The following is a 13,906-nucleotide window of genomic DNA, read 5'->3' as shown; positions in this document are numbered from 1 at the left end:
AATTATTCAATCCAAAACTGACATATTTCTCCTCAGTCACAAATTGAGTCCTACCTACTTCAACAACTTATTTAAATGCAACCCATCCAAAATCAAAAGCTTGGATAGTATGGTTAAAAGGGTGGTTGATGTTGCTGAACTCATCATAAATATACACGTTTAAATTTGAATATATATTAGTGTACTAGTACAGTTATACCCTTCTTCATGTATGATATCATTCACAAAGACATAACTTGAATCACATATCCACTTTAGCCTTAAAGCAATGACTTTGTTTCAGTATATTACATTATTTGTAGCCACTCTCTTCATCATATTCTACTATATGTGGCGAAACCATAGAGATGTACTAATATCAAATATTCCAATACTTGGCATACTACCATCAGTTTTACATAATCAATCCAATATTCATGATTATGTAACCTTAGGATTTAAACATTATGGAAGCACTTATCGTATTAAAGGACCTTGGTTCATAAATATTGCTAACTTTATCCTCACTAGTGATCCTATGAATGTGAACCACATCACTAGCAAGAATTTTAGCAACTATGGGAAAGGATCTGATTTTCAACAAATATTTGAAGCTCTCGGTGTTGGTATTTTCAATTTAGATTTCAATGAATGGAAACAAGAGAGGACAATGCTCCATACATTACTGAAAATCAAAAGCTTTGAGATAATCTTTCAACAAATTATTCAAAAGAAGCTGGAGAATTGCCTCATTCCATTTCTTGATCATCATGCTTCTAAAGGTGTACCAGTACTTGATTTACAAGATATTCTTGAGAGGCTCACCTTTGATATTACATGCACTTCGTTATTTGGATTTGATCCTAATTGTCTTCCTTACAAGTTTGACGAGTTCTCATCAGAGATAGATTATCTAAAAGCCATTTCCGTGATTGAGGATACGCAATTTAAAAGGTACTATATTCCAAAATATATTTGGAAGATACAAAAATGGCTACAAATTGGTCAAGAGAAGACGATATTTAAAAGGCGATGAAGAGAAAACAAGATTGAGAAGCAGCGAAGATGTGTATGAAAATCATTCTTGCTTGCTCAAGGCGCTAATAAAAACGGAAGGTTTAGTCGAGAATGAGAAGTATATTAGAGACACTGCGGTCAATCTCCTGGGTGCAGGAAATGGAACAATTAGTTCAGCTCTCAGTTGGTTCTTTTGGCTTGTTTCAACTCATCCTATTGTGGAAGCCAAAATCATTCAAGAGATCAAAGATAATTGTCTAACACAAGAGAATTTGATAAATGATTTAAGCATAGAAAAACTTGATAAGCTAGTGTACCTTCATGGAGCCATATGTGAAACCTTGAGGCTTTATCCTCCTGTACCATTTCAACACAAGTGTGCAATCAAATCTGATATATTACCTAGTGGAGAACATGTTAGTCCAAATACAAAGTTGGTATTCTCGTTGTACGCAATGGGAAGGTTGAAACGAATATGGGGTAAGGATTCGTTGGAATTTAAGCCGGAGAGATGGATATCAGAGAGAGGACAAATTAAACATGAACCATCTTACAAGTTCATAGCATTCAATGCAGGTCCTAGAAGTTGTCTTGGGAAAGATATTAGCTTTGTTCAAATGAAAATGGTTGCTGCTGCTATGTTATGGAACTTTTGCCTACAAGTTGTGGACGGTCATTCTGTAACTCCAAGGATTTCTATTCTTCTTCGCATGAAACATGGCTTGAATGTCAAAGTTAGTAAAAGAATCATTTGATATGAGCATCATAAGTTATGTGAAATATATTAAGATTGGTGTATTTTTTCCTTCAACCTTTTTGCAAGTGTTTAACTGTCCTAGTTAAATAATGTTATGGTGTGAGATTATGTTATTTTCTAGTGGTGCTTGTTATATTAGCAAATGGATGGATGTCTTTGATGTTTGTGTTAGTTTATTTTACCTTGTATCAGATAATTCATCAATGAAATTTAGTAGTTTTTATTTATAAATTAAGGCTTAACTACACATTTGGTCCCTTACGTTTATTTTATAGGTTTCAATTTGGCCTCTTACGTTTAAAAAGTATCAATTTGGTCCCTTATGTTTCAATTAGGTTTCAATTTAGTCTTTTCCGTTAATTTTGTCACTAACACCATTTGAACTATACACGTGTCAGTGTGTCCAAGTGTCCACGTGTCAGTCCACATATGCAAACTAGTTGCCACATGTGACAAAACTGACAGAAAGGACTAACTTACACAATTACAAACGGTAAAAACGTAAGGGACCAAATTGAAACCTAAAATAAACGTAAAGGAATAGACCAAGACTAAAGGTGTAAGAAACACTCTTATTAAAAACCTTATTAAGGAAAATTCAATGGTTTAAAACGTTGATGAAGGAAAAAAGTGTGGAGATTAAGTATGGATTTAAACATAGACCACTATAAAAAAATGCGCTATTTAGAGGGGGTTTTAAAGCCATTTTACGGGGGGTTTTAACCTCCCCGAAATATTTTGCGACAGTAAAATCTAGCTGGGGTTTTAACTGCCACTTAAATCTGATTCTTCTAATCTCACTGATTACAAACATTTTACTACAAAATCAAATCAATCAAAATTTCATAACCAAACGCGCAACATCGAAATATTTCAAGTAATTACCTCAACTCATGTGTTAGTCGAAGTTCAAGCTTCAATAGAGGCGATCCCAACATTCATTGTCCACGTCTCAATCTGAACCATTCGACCAAATAGATCTAATATAATAAGTAACAGTAAATCAAAAACCCTAAAAATTTGTTCCGATGCAAATTGTATTGGTTAGTGAGAGAGAGTAGCAGGTTACCTTTGAAAGTGTGAATAACTAGCGGCTTCTACTTCTCAGAAGTAAAAAACCCTAAAAATTTGTTCCGAGCAAGAATCTCAGATCTACCAACGAAAGAGAAGGATTTGAGATTACTGTTTATTAATTACATAATCATACCTTAGAAGTTCCATCGGGATTTCATGGCTGCAGGTTCACGTTCACACAATTCAATTCTCGTTGGTGACGGTTTGGTGAGGTTGAGACGGAATTGGGAGTTGCGACGATTACACTATAACCCTAAAGAGAAGTTTTTCTCCCTGCCGTATACTCACATATCCTTCTGAATTGGAGAGGTTGAGACTTCATACATGAGGTAATACAAAATGAATAAAAGTAACAACTTCAAAACAAAATAACCACAGCTTTAACTACATTAAAACTGTTTACCTTTAACTAAATAACAAAATAAACTATACTAATCTACTCAGACATGTGCGCATTTGTTTCAAAGTCACCAACCATATGGTTTGTAGCCAATTCCACATACACATCATCAATGCAATTAAAATCCAAGACTTATCAATATTCATGATAGCTGAACAAGTTTGCAATGATAATTCATAAAATTAGACTTCATACATTCTGATACAAAAGTCTATAACAGATCTAAAACTGTTAAAACGTTGAAACTAAGCCTAACACTATAAAGTACAAAATTCGGAACAGAACAAGGCAATTAGTGAGAACACTAATTGACAATTTAGGGACTGAGTTTTCTAGATATAGAAATAAGACTAAATTGAAACACTAATAGAGACTCTAACTCTTATCATGAGTTTGACTCACAAAGAATCTATTATGTTACTGTTATCATTTTAAAACACAATATGCAGGATATCAAAATCAATAAGATATCAAAGTGAAGGAATACAAAAATAAACATTAACAAACCGACAAATATACATATATACTGAGGTACATATATTTTAAGTAAACATCATTCACATGATCAAACTCAAGAAATGTTACTTTCATATTATGCTTCACTTTTATTGTATTAGCTTCTAATTATTGTATGCACTTACCAATTATATGCACTTACTAATTATTGTATGCCCTTACCAATTGACATCATAATAGTTCAATGCGCTTAGGATTAAAAAGGTCTTGGAAGAAATAATGTTTTACAAAGTCTTGTCAAAAAACGCAATTTATATAGTATGTGCTAAGTCATATACATATGATTGGTCACTACAACAACAGTGGACAACCTTAGAGTCACAAATTAACATAAGAGAGTAAAAGCATGAACGATGGAGCTAAATTATTAAATCATATATTCAAAATGTAACTAAAAACAAATCATATATTCAGAATGTCGACTTGTCAGAAATAAATTAACGACCCTATCATATGATCATGTCCAAATGTTTATCCACTTTGTGTACTACTTTATCATAAAACTTCTCCTTCAATCAAATTCTATATTCATATTTCTATGTCACAAAACTCAATGTCTCTAGATTCTTTGTTAAAAATCTGAAAAACTCTTGTATCTCTAGATTAATAAGGAAAACCAACCGTAGAGAACTTTTATCAAACAGTTTAAGTGCACTCAATAAAACTCAAAAATAAGTGAGAAAGCTTACCTCAAATGATTTTTGCTTCTTGTTACTCCTATCTTCTAACAATCAACCAGCACTACATGCACTTAATCATCTAACCAGTCCTACAAAAAGCACAGAAAATGAACGCCGAATGCTACATTTCAAAATATTTTCACTGACAAATCAGGTCACTCATAAGAGAAGGAAACCTAACCAGAGAAATTGATTGAAACCCTAAGTTGAAATTGAAATGGAAAATGGAGTTCGAAATTTATTGAAACTGAATAGAAATCAGAAACTGAATAGAAAGTCTGAATAGGCCCCTTAAAACATCTTCGTTAATCAGTTTGGTCCTTTCCGTTCATTTTTTCGAGGACCAAACTGATTATCGGAGATGTGTTTAAGGGACCAAACTTATTAATGAAGATGTTTTTAAGGGACCTATTCGGACTTTTTTTCTTTAAGGGACCTATTTGGTCTTTTTTCTTTAAGGGACCAATGTGAAACCAAAAATATCTTTAAGGACCATTTTACTAATTAAGCCTTTAAATTTTTATTTTTTATTTAAAACGATAAAATAAACGTGGGAAATTGAAAATATATAAAATGAAAATATAAAGGCACGACTGCGATCGGGAAGGCCTGCATTAAACTGACCCCGAACAAAATTAAACTCGGGTGGAAAAAAAAAATATATATATATATATATAAAGGCGCGAGAGGGAAAAGTAGAGCGGGCTGCGAAAATCTTACATCAGGTTGCTGGAGTTTATAAATTACAACCTCTTATGGAGAAAATTTCCTAAAGCCTTATTAAGCGGGTGTGATATTTTAATATAGTGGGGGTTTCTAAAACACCCCACCTATATTTGATTTGATGAAGCACCCATCACTGAAGCAATTTTTTTTTGTAGTGAGCTTTCGAACTTGCTGTTCCGAGTTGCTTATCTCTGTTTGTGTGGTTAGTTATGGAGTTGGAGCAGTTATTCATTCTTAATAACCGCCGCCTATGATAATCCGGGTGCTCCATTTGAGGGAGAGTATCAATATTGGGTAGAGCTGTCAAACTTGGCTAGCCCGAATGGGCCGGACCGTCCCGTTTTGACAGCTCTAGTATCGGGTACGTACTCGTACTGGTACTGAGTACATACATGTACCTTGATTTATATTCATACACGTACATTAGTTTTTCTAAAAATATTATATCCTAGGTACCGGTACCGTACCCGCACCTAAGCAATGTAGACCGCCGCTAAATGGTGAATTTTTTAAACAAAATCAACAAAACTATATAAAGGTAAACTTAGTATATTTGATCATTCCAAATAGAGTTAAGCAAACTATTCTACTATTCTACCAAGTGAAGCTATTTGTAGTAAACCAATGTTCGTCACTATATCAGTCACTATATCAGGACAACAATTTCCTTCTATGAAAATATAAGTGACTTTAAAATGCATTTGAGCAAGAACTTGCTTGCAATTCCTCCATTTGTTATGAAGAGTTCCAGGAATAATGTGAGGTTGCTTTAAAGCAAAAGTAAAAAGTTGAGAGTTGGTTTTTAGCCAAAGATGATGTCAACCTTTATCAAAAACAATTCCATTGGTCAAAATAGCTCCCGTCAATTAATTAGAATGGAGAGCAAAAGAAACACAATATTGAAAGTATAACAACCTAAAAAATTAGATTGATACTCAATGAACACACCACCCATTGATACTCAATGAACACACCACCCCATTTTGCATTTTCAGGTCTACCATGAGCATCTCTCCATCTGAATTCATGATATTAAAGGAAAATGTCACTGGTTAGACCAAGACTTGTCCCAAGAAGTGAGGATACACCGCATAGATCCAGTGTCAATATGAATACCAATGATATGCTACAACCAATTCCAAATTTAATTGCAAAAGTACATAGGCAAAAGAGATGCAAAGAGGATTCTAGGCTAGCACAACAAAGATCACATTTGAAAACAATAACACATCCTCTAGAACACATGTTTTCATTGAGGACAAAGCTACAATCATTAGAAAGAGCCATTGATCATTGAGAAGAAATCTCTCACCTTAACATTGAGGACAAAGCTACAATCATTAGAAAGAGCAAATCCTGGCCAATTATCAAACCAAAAGTACCAAAAGTTAATAGAGCTTCCATCACCAACAAGCGGGGGGCGGGCCTGTGTAAGGCTTGCTGTGGCTATAGCCACACCAGCCCAGCCAAGCCCAAATATATATATATATATATATATATATGGGGTTTTCTAACTTAGACCCTAGTTAGGTCTAAGTTAGCAAGGTGCACCTTTTCAATTGGACCAAAATACACATTCTTTTAATTTTTGAAAGAATAGAGCAACATGGGCATTTCTGTAATTTTCCCCAACAATACACGCGCCCCCACCTTCTTTTCCCAAAATACCCATTAATAGACGCGGATCCAGTGTCGCGCGCGTACCGAAGGACCATGGTTACAGACCGTTGATTTCCATCAGACAGCCAAGATCTGATCTCATCAAGACTGTCTGATCAATCAGACAGCCCAGATCATCCTGATCCATCAGATTCCAGCGCCTGCGCCACACTGGATTACAACCTGGAGAGAGAAAAATTTGCTTTTTAAAAGTAGGACACGTGTCACACAATGGTTGGCTGGGCGTGATTTTTGTTCATTTAATACTTTGAACTCAATTATTTCGTTGTAAATTAATTTTTTATTTTTTTATTTTTATTCCAAAATTCATAATTTTTTTTTGTCTACAAATAGAGACTTGGTTTGTTTGATTTGGACACCGAAAAAAAAACGCAATTTTTCACTACCTTAATCTCATTTTTTGTCTACTAAATACGTTACTTGTGTGTTGTAATTTAACACGCACCACTCAACCAACTCACTGAAACCATTATACCAGGAAAATAGTAGATAATATTCTGGAACTTTTGGTATATTTTATGAAATTTTTGGAGATCTGAAACTATTTTTAGTTAATTAAATGAGATAAAACGGTAATTAAAAACTAATGTTTGCTTCTGAAACCATTTTACTGGTAGAATGGTTGCACATAGTTGTATTCTGAAACCATTTTACTGGTAGAATGGTTTCAATGAGTAATTTATTAATTGTGTTTGCTTCTGAAACCATTTATCTGGTACAATGGTTTCAGAGAGTTGTAATCTGAAACCATTTTGCTGGTAGAATGGTTTCAGTAAGTTGATTATTAGTTATTTGCTTCTGAAACCATTTAGCTTATAGAATGGTTGCACATAGTTGTATTCTGAAACCATTTTACTGGTAGAATGGTTTCAGTGAATAATTTATTAATTGTGTTTGCTTCTAAAACCATTTATCTGGTACAATGGTTTCAGAGAGTTGTAATCTGAAACCATTTTGCTGGTAGAATGGTTTCAGTAAGTTGATTATTAGTTATTTGCTTCTGAAACCATTTAGCTTGTAGAATGGTTTCAGAGATTTGTACTCTGAAACCATTTTCCTGGTAGAATGGTTTCAGTGAGTTGATGTAAGGTAGTGAAAAATGAGATTAAGGTAGTGAAAAATTGGGTTTTTTTTTCTGTGTCCAAATCAAACGAACCAAGTCTCTATTTGTAGAGAAAAAAAAAATTATGAATTTTGGTATAAAAAATAAAAAATAAAAAATTAATTTACGACGAAATAATCAAGTTTAAAGTATTAAATGGAAAAAAATTAACGCAGCCAATAATAGCGTGACACATGGCCTGCCTTTTCAAAAAGTTTTCTCTCTCCGCGTCATCCTTCCACCCACGCGCGCCTGTCGGCGCGTGTGATGCACGCGCGCGGATTTTGTGCAATCACACGCTGCCACGCATCCTGGGGGGGGGGGGAAAGAAGTTGGGGGCGCGTGTATTGTTGGGTAAAATTACAGAAATGCCCCTGTTGCTCTATTCTTTCAAAAATTAAAAAAATGGGTATTTTTGTCCAACTGAAAAGGTGCACCTTGCTAACTTAGACCCAACTGGGTCTAAGTTAGCAGCCCCCTATATATATATATATATATATATATATATATATATATATATATATATATATATATATATATATATATATATATATATATATATATATATATATATATATATATATATATTTAAAAATAAATATGTTTTTTAAAAAATATATATAATATTGTTAAATTATAAGTGGAATTATTATGTTAATTATGTCCTGTAAACTTATTTATTCAATTTTTTATGTTTTAGTAACAAATAATGGTCCTGTATATATTTTTAATCAAAAGTTAGAAATTTTATTACGAATATTTACGGTAATTTAGTAAGTTTTATATTAATTGACTTATATTATATATATATATATATATATATATATATATACTATATATAATGAGAATTCATGAGTTTTGGTGTGGACTTTTCATAATACCAACAATACCCTTGATTTTTTTGGTAGCAACAAAAATCTTTTATTAACAAACTCACCATAACATAAGACATATAATATTTTTTTTGGACATAAGTTAGACAAAGACAGACGCGGGTCTGGCCCGCTAGTTAATTATTGTTTTTTTCCATATTTTTATGTATAGATTGTTATGTTTTGTTTTTATCTATTTTGTTCCTATTTTTAAGCATACTATCTTTCTATATATTTTGTTAATATTTATTTTAGTGAAATTACAATGAAAGATATAAAACTTGCAACGTGGTTATAAGTAACAAGGATAAATTAGGAAATTTGCTGGTAATCGATTTTAATATATTAATAATAGACTAGAGAAGAATCCACCTTGTGTGCCCCACAGGTTCCTCGACGAATATTATAATATATATTTAGGTATCCCAAATAAAATTCTTTATTAAACACTAATAGAAAAGACAAAAAATTATTACTTTGATATAATTTTTTTTTTTTTTTGACGATGATATAAATTGTTTCCGTCTCTATTGTGATCACACTGAAAATTTTATCAACTATAAAAATTGTCAAAATAAAATTCATTTGTGGTAAAGTAAAAAGTTCATTTTTTTATAGATAAAAGTTTCATTTCTTTTGATCAGTTATATGACATGCATACTTAAAATACACAATTCCAAACATTGAGGATATTCATCCATGTATAGGAGTAGGACATACAAAGCACACAAATAGATTTAAAGGAGACACACACATACTCTTTCGTCTCAAAATATAAGGAAAAATTAGTCAAAGAAAATTGATGTATTTGGTTAAAAATTTGTACTAGATACATCAATTTTGTTTGGCCAATTTTCCCTTATATTTTGGGACAGAGGGAGTACAACATTACACTTATCAATATATATGAACTTTTAATTAATGCTTATATATATATATATATATATATATATATATATATATATCAAATGCTCCTTTTATTGACTTTGACTTTAAGGCCAAGTTTCATGCTAAGACCCACAGCAACTCTTGGAGTAACAGAGTGACCTTCCACTACCTGTATTTGAAACTTCCATAACATAGCAATTGCAATCATTTTGATTTGAACTAAGCTGATATCTTTCCCTACACACTTTCTAGGACCTGCATTAAATGCTATGAACTTGTAAGACGGTACATGTATAATCTGTCCTCTATCTGATATCCATCTCTCCGGCTTAAATTCCAAACAATCTTCTCCCCATATTTGTTCCATCCTTCCCATTGCATACAAAGAGTATATTAACTTTGTATTTGGCTTAACATGGTCTCCACTAGGTAGTATATCTGATTTAATTGCACACTTGTGTTCATATGGTAGAGGAGGATAAAGCCTTAAGGCTTCACATATAGCTCCATGAAGGTAAACTAGCTTATCAAGCTTTTCTACATTTAAATTATTGATCAAGTTCTCCTCTTGTGTTGGAAAATTATCTTTAATCTCTTGAATAATTTTAGCTTCCACGATAGGATGAGTTGAAACAAGCCAAAAGAACCAATTGAGACCTGAAGTAACTGCTCCATTTCCTGCAAACATGATGTTGACTACAGTGTCTCTAGTGTATCTCTCAACCATTTTCCCCTTTCTCAATCCTTCCTTCATTACTTCTTTTAGTAAGGAAGAATCAGAATCGACCACATCGTCAGCGCCTTTGTAATAAGTTGCTGTACAATATTTGTACAAGAATTGGTAAAGATTCTCTTGAGCTACCTTGCCCTTCTTCTCTAAACCAATATTTAGCCATTTTTGTAGCTTCCAAATACATTTTGGAATATAGTGTCGCGAAAATAGCATATCCTCGATCTCAGAAATAGCTTTTACATAAGAAATTTCAGGTAACTCGTTGAAGTTGTAAGGAAGGCAATTTGAATCAAATCCAAATATAGAATTGAAAGCAATATCAAAAGTGAACCTCCCAAGAATATCTTGTAAATCAATTATCAGTACATCTTTGGATGCATGATCAAGAAATGGTAATAGGCAATTCTCAAGTTTCTTTTGAATGTTTTGTTGAAGGAATATCTTAAAGCCTTTTCTTTTGAGCATTGAATGAAACATTTCTCTCTCTTGTTTCCATTCATTGGATTCCAAATTGAAAATACCATCACCAAAAACTTCGAAAATCTCACGGAAATCAGATCCCTTACCATAGTTGCTGAAATTCTTGCTCGTGATGTGATGCACATTCATCGGATCACTGGTGATGATAAAGCTGGCAATGTTTGTGAACCAAGGTCCTTTAAAATCAAAAGTGCCTCCATAACGTTTTAATCGTAAGGTTAGAAGATCATGAATATTGGATTGGTTGAGCAAAACTGATGGTAGCATGCCAATTATTGGCCAATTTTGTAGTACATTTTTGTTGTGTCTCCATATATTGTAGAATATCACAAAGAGAATGGCTACTAAGGATAATGTAATATACTCAAACAAGCTCATTGTTATGTGCTTCAAATAATGTAATATTAACAAACAAGGCTATATTGTATAAATACTATCTAGTATTGTTAAGGGCTTGATCCCTATATATTTCTGTAATTTCGTTTTTAGTCCTTGAAGATTTTTCTGTTAGAGTTTTTTTTCGCACTTTTTAACAAGAGATGAATTAAATATGAATTTTTTTTGTTTTTTGCACATAAAAATTCATAAATAATTCATCTTATGTTAAAAAATTCTAAATTTTTATCAGAGATTTTTTATATTATTATAAACATGAATAAAAAAACATTCAAAAATGCGAAAGTATACAAGAGTTTGATTGAAAGTAGGGACTAAAAACACTTACGGAAGAAACTTCAAGGATTATTAAAAAGTGCGAAGAAAAATTTCATGAACTAAAAACAAAATTCTCAAAAAACTATATATATATATATATGGACCAAAAACATATTTAACCCTATTATTAATACTGTGTACCCAAAGATGAATCTAATATTCAAAATGTATGTGTACCACTCAAATTAAATATGGCCATACATCAATCTCACTTTCAGCCATGACATTACTTGTTGATAAAAATCATAAAATTTTAATAAAAAATTTAACCAACAATACATTGGTACAAATGGTAAGGTATTAATCTCTTCAAATAATTGATTAGGTGTTCGATCTCTGATTCTTACGTGTGGATAAAATTCGGTCGAGAGCAGAGAATCCATCTTGTATCCCATAAGTTTCGTGACAGAGATTAATCATACTTAAACTGAACTGAAAAGTTTGTACCAATGACATGGTGCTCAGTTACTTTTTATATAAAGAATGATAAATCATAAATAAAATGGTTATATATATATATATATATATATATATATATATATATATATATATATATATATATATATATATATATATATAGGTTTGTCCTTCATTTTTTCAGTTTCCATCAACTTAGTATTTAGATGGATAGGTTTGGTGTTGGGTCCATGGTATTAAATCAAGTGTTTGATACGTCAGGATTTTACTTCAAATTTAATTTATGAGGAGCAGAAATCTATTTCTTCTTTTGATCACAACAAATACAAATCAAGTTTTAGTGTAACTGATTTCTTGTCAATTTTAAATTTTGGTCGCTTAAACATATAAATCATATTAGAAGTTTTCGGTTACATTTTCTCATATTTTTAGAGAGGTAAACAATTTTGTTAATTAGTTAATCCTGGTTTTGAAATCTTGGTAAATAAAATGCAATAAATTAAAGTGAAAAGAAATCATCACCCCACCAATCGTAAGAAGGCCAATGTAACCGACTGAGAATCAACATATAAGAGGGAAGACTGTTACAAAGATAAATCTTTGAAATCAATTGCCTTTATCAATTCAATAATACGTAAATTGCAGCAAATGTGGCAAGTAACCCAAACAGCAAGGTAAATCCGAAATTAGCTTTAACTCTAGCCACTATGCTAACTGCTACATGACAACAACAAAAATTGGTGGTTTCAATAATATTTTGATGTGTTGAGTAAAATTAATATCAGCTAATGATCAAGTCAGCGATGATCAAGACCTTGTGTTCAAATGTTTAATAAGTTTTTTATAGGATGAATTTTTTGGGAAAATCCGAGTTTGATTTTTAGTGGGAACAATTTTTTGTCGGACATTATTTTGATAAAAATAAATAAGAGCTAAAGGAGAAGGCACAAGAAAAAACACGATATTTATTTACCTAATTAAGTCGGTTCAACATTATGTTTTTTGCTTGTTTTTTCTCTGTTACAGTAACAAACAATAAAAGAATAAAAGAGAAAAAACAAAGAAAACACATAATATTTTTTTTTTTTTTGACTAATGAAAACACATAATATTTATTTACCCAATTTTCCCAATTCGACCTAAAGATAATCTACGTTTAGAGGAGAGAAAAACTCTCTATTCCACACATTGATATATGTTAGGATTTTAATTTAAATTTAACGGATGAAATGCACAAATCTATCTTCCTTTTTGATAAAAATACAAATCGTTTGTAGGTGTAAACGGTTGTGTAAACCTTAAACTAAGGGCCTGTTTGGTGCACAGAATAAGAGACAAGATAGGATAACTGTATCATATCCTGCCGCAATTCAGTGTTTGGTGATACAGCAGGATATGATAAGTTAATCCTGAAACTTATCCTATCATGTCTCTCTAGTTATAATTCTTATCCTGAATTTGAGCTGGGTTACCAGCAGGATAGGATAAGAAGAAAAAAAAAATACTGATTTATTTTATAAAATATATTTTAAAATACATAAAATAAAATTAATAAAATATAAATAATAAAAATAATTAATTTTTAAATATATATGTGATTTTCTCATAGGGGTAATTTTTTAATTTATATATTCTAAAAAATCAAAATTTTACTAAAATTACAATATTTTAAAGTAAAATAATTATTAAAAAATTGACAAATAGGGATATTAATTTAAATTTTATAAAAAATTAAATATAATTCTTTTGCAATAGTAGTTTTATTATTTACGTATGAGATATATCATATATTTATTTGGCTTCTCTAACATGTATATATTATTGAGTTATTTATTTGATCATGATTCATATAAAAAATTAAACTTGATTAT

At 31.5% G+C, this 13,906-nt stretch overlaps 1 protein-coding gene and 1 pseudogene across 1 annotated transcript; one reads left to right on the top strand and one right to left on the bottom strand.

Moving 5' to 3' along the window:
- The first annotated feature begins 226 nt into the window (after positions 1-226).
- Positions 227-1,994, top strand: LOC123899135 (annotated as a pseudogene).
- Positions 1,995-9,767: 7,773 nt separating this feature from the next.
- Positions 9,768-11,285, bottom strand: LOC123897319 (alkane hydroxylase MAH1-like). The gene has a single exon (XM_045947913.1). The coding sequence runs from the start codon at positions 11,280-11,282 to the stop codon at positions 9,768-9,770; it is 1,515 nt and encodes a 504-aa protein (XP_045803869.1). The 5' UTR covers positions 11,283-11,285.
- Between the last annotated feature and the right edge of the window lie 2,621 nt (positions 11,286-13,906).

The sequence above is a fragment of the Trifolium pratense genome, linkage group LG1 (assembly GCF_020283565.1).
Source record: "Trifolium pratense cultivar HEN17-A07 linkage group LG1, ARS_RC_1.1, whole genome shotgun sequence".
Taxonomy (NCBI): domain Eukaryota; kingdom Viridiplantae; phylum Streptophyta; class Magnoliopsida; order Fabales; family Fabaceae; genus Trifolium; species Trifolium pratense.
Note: the sequence above shows the minus strand (reverse complement) of the source record. Positions and strands in the feature narration are given on the sequence as shown.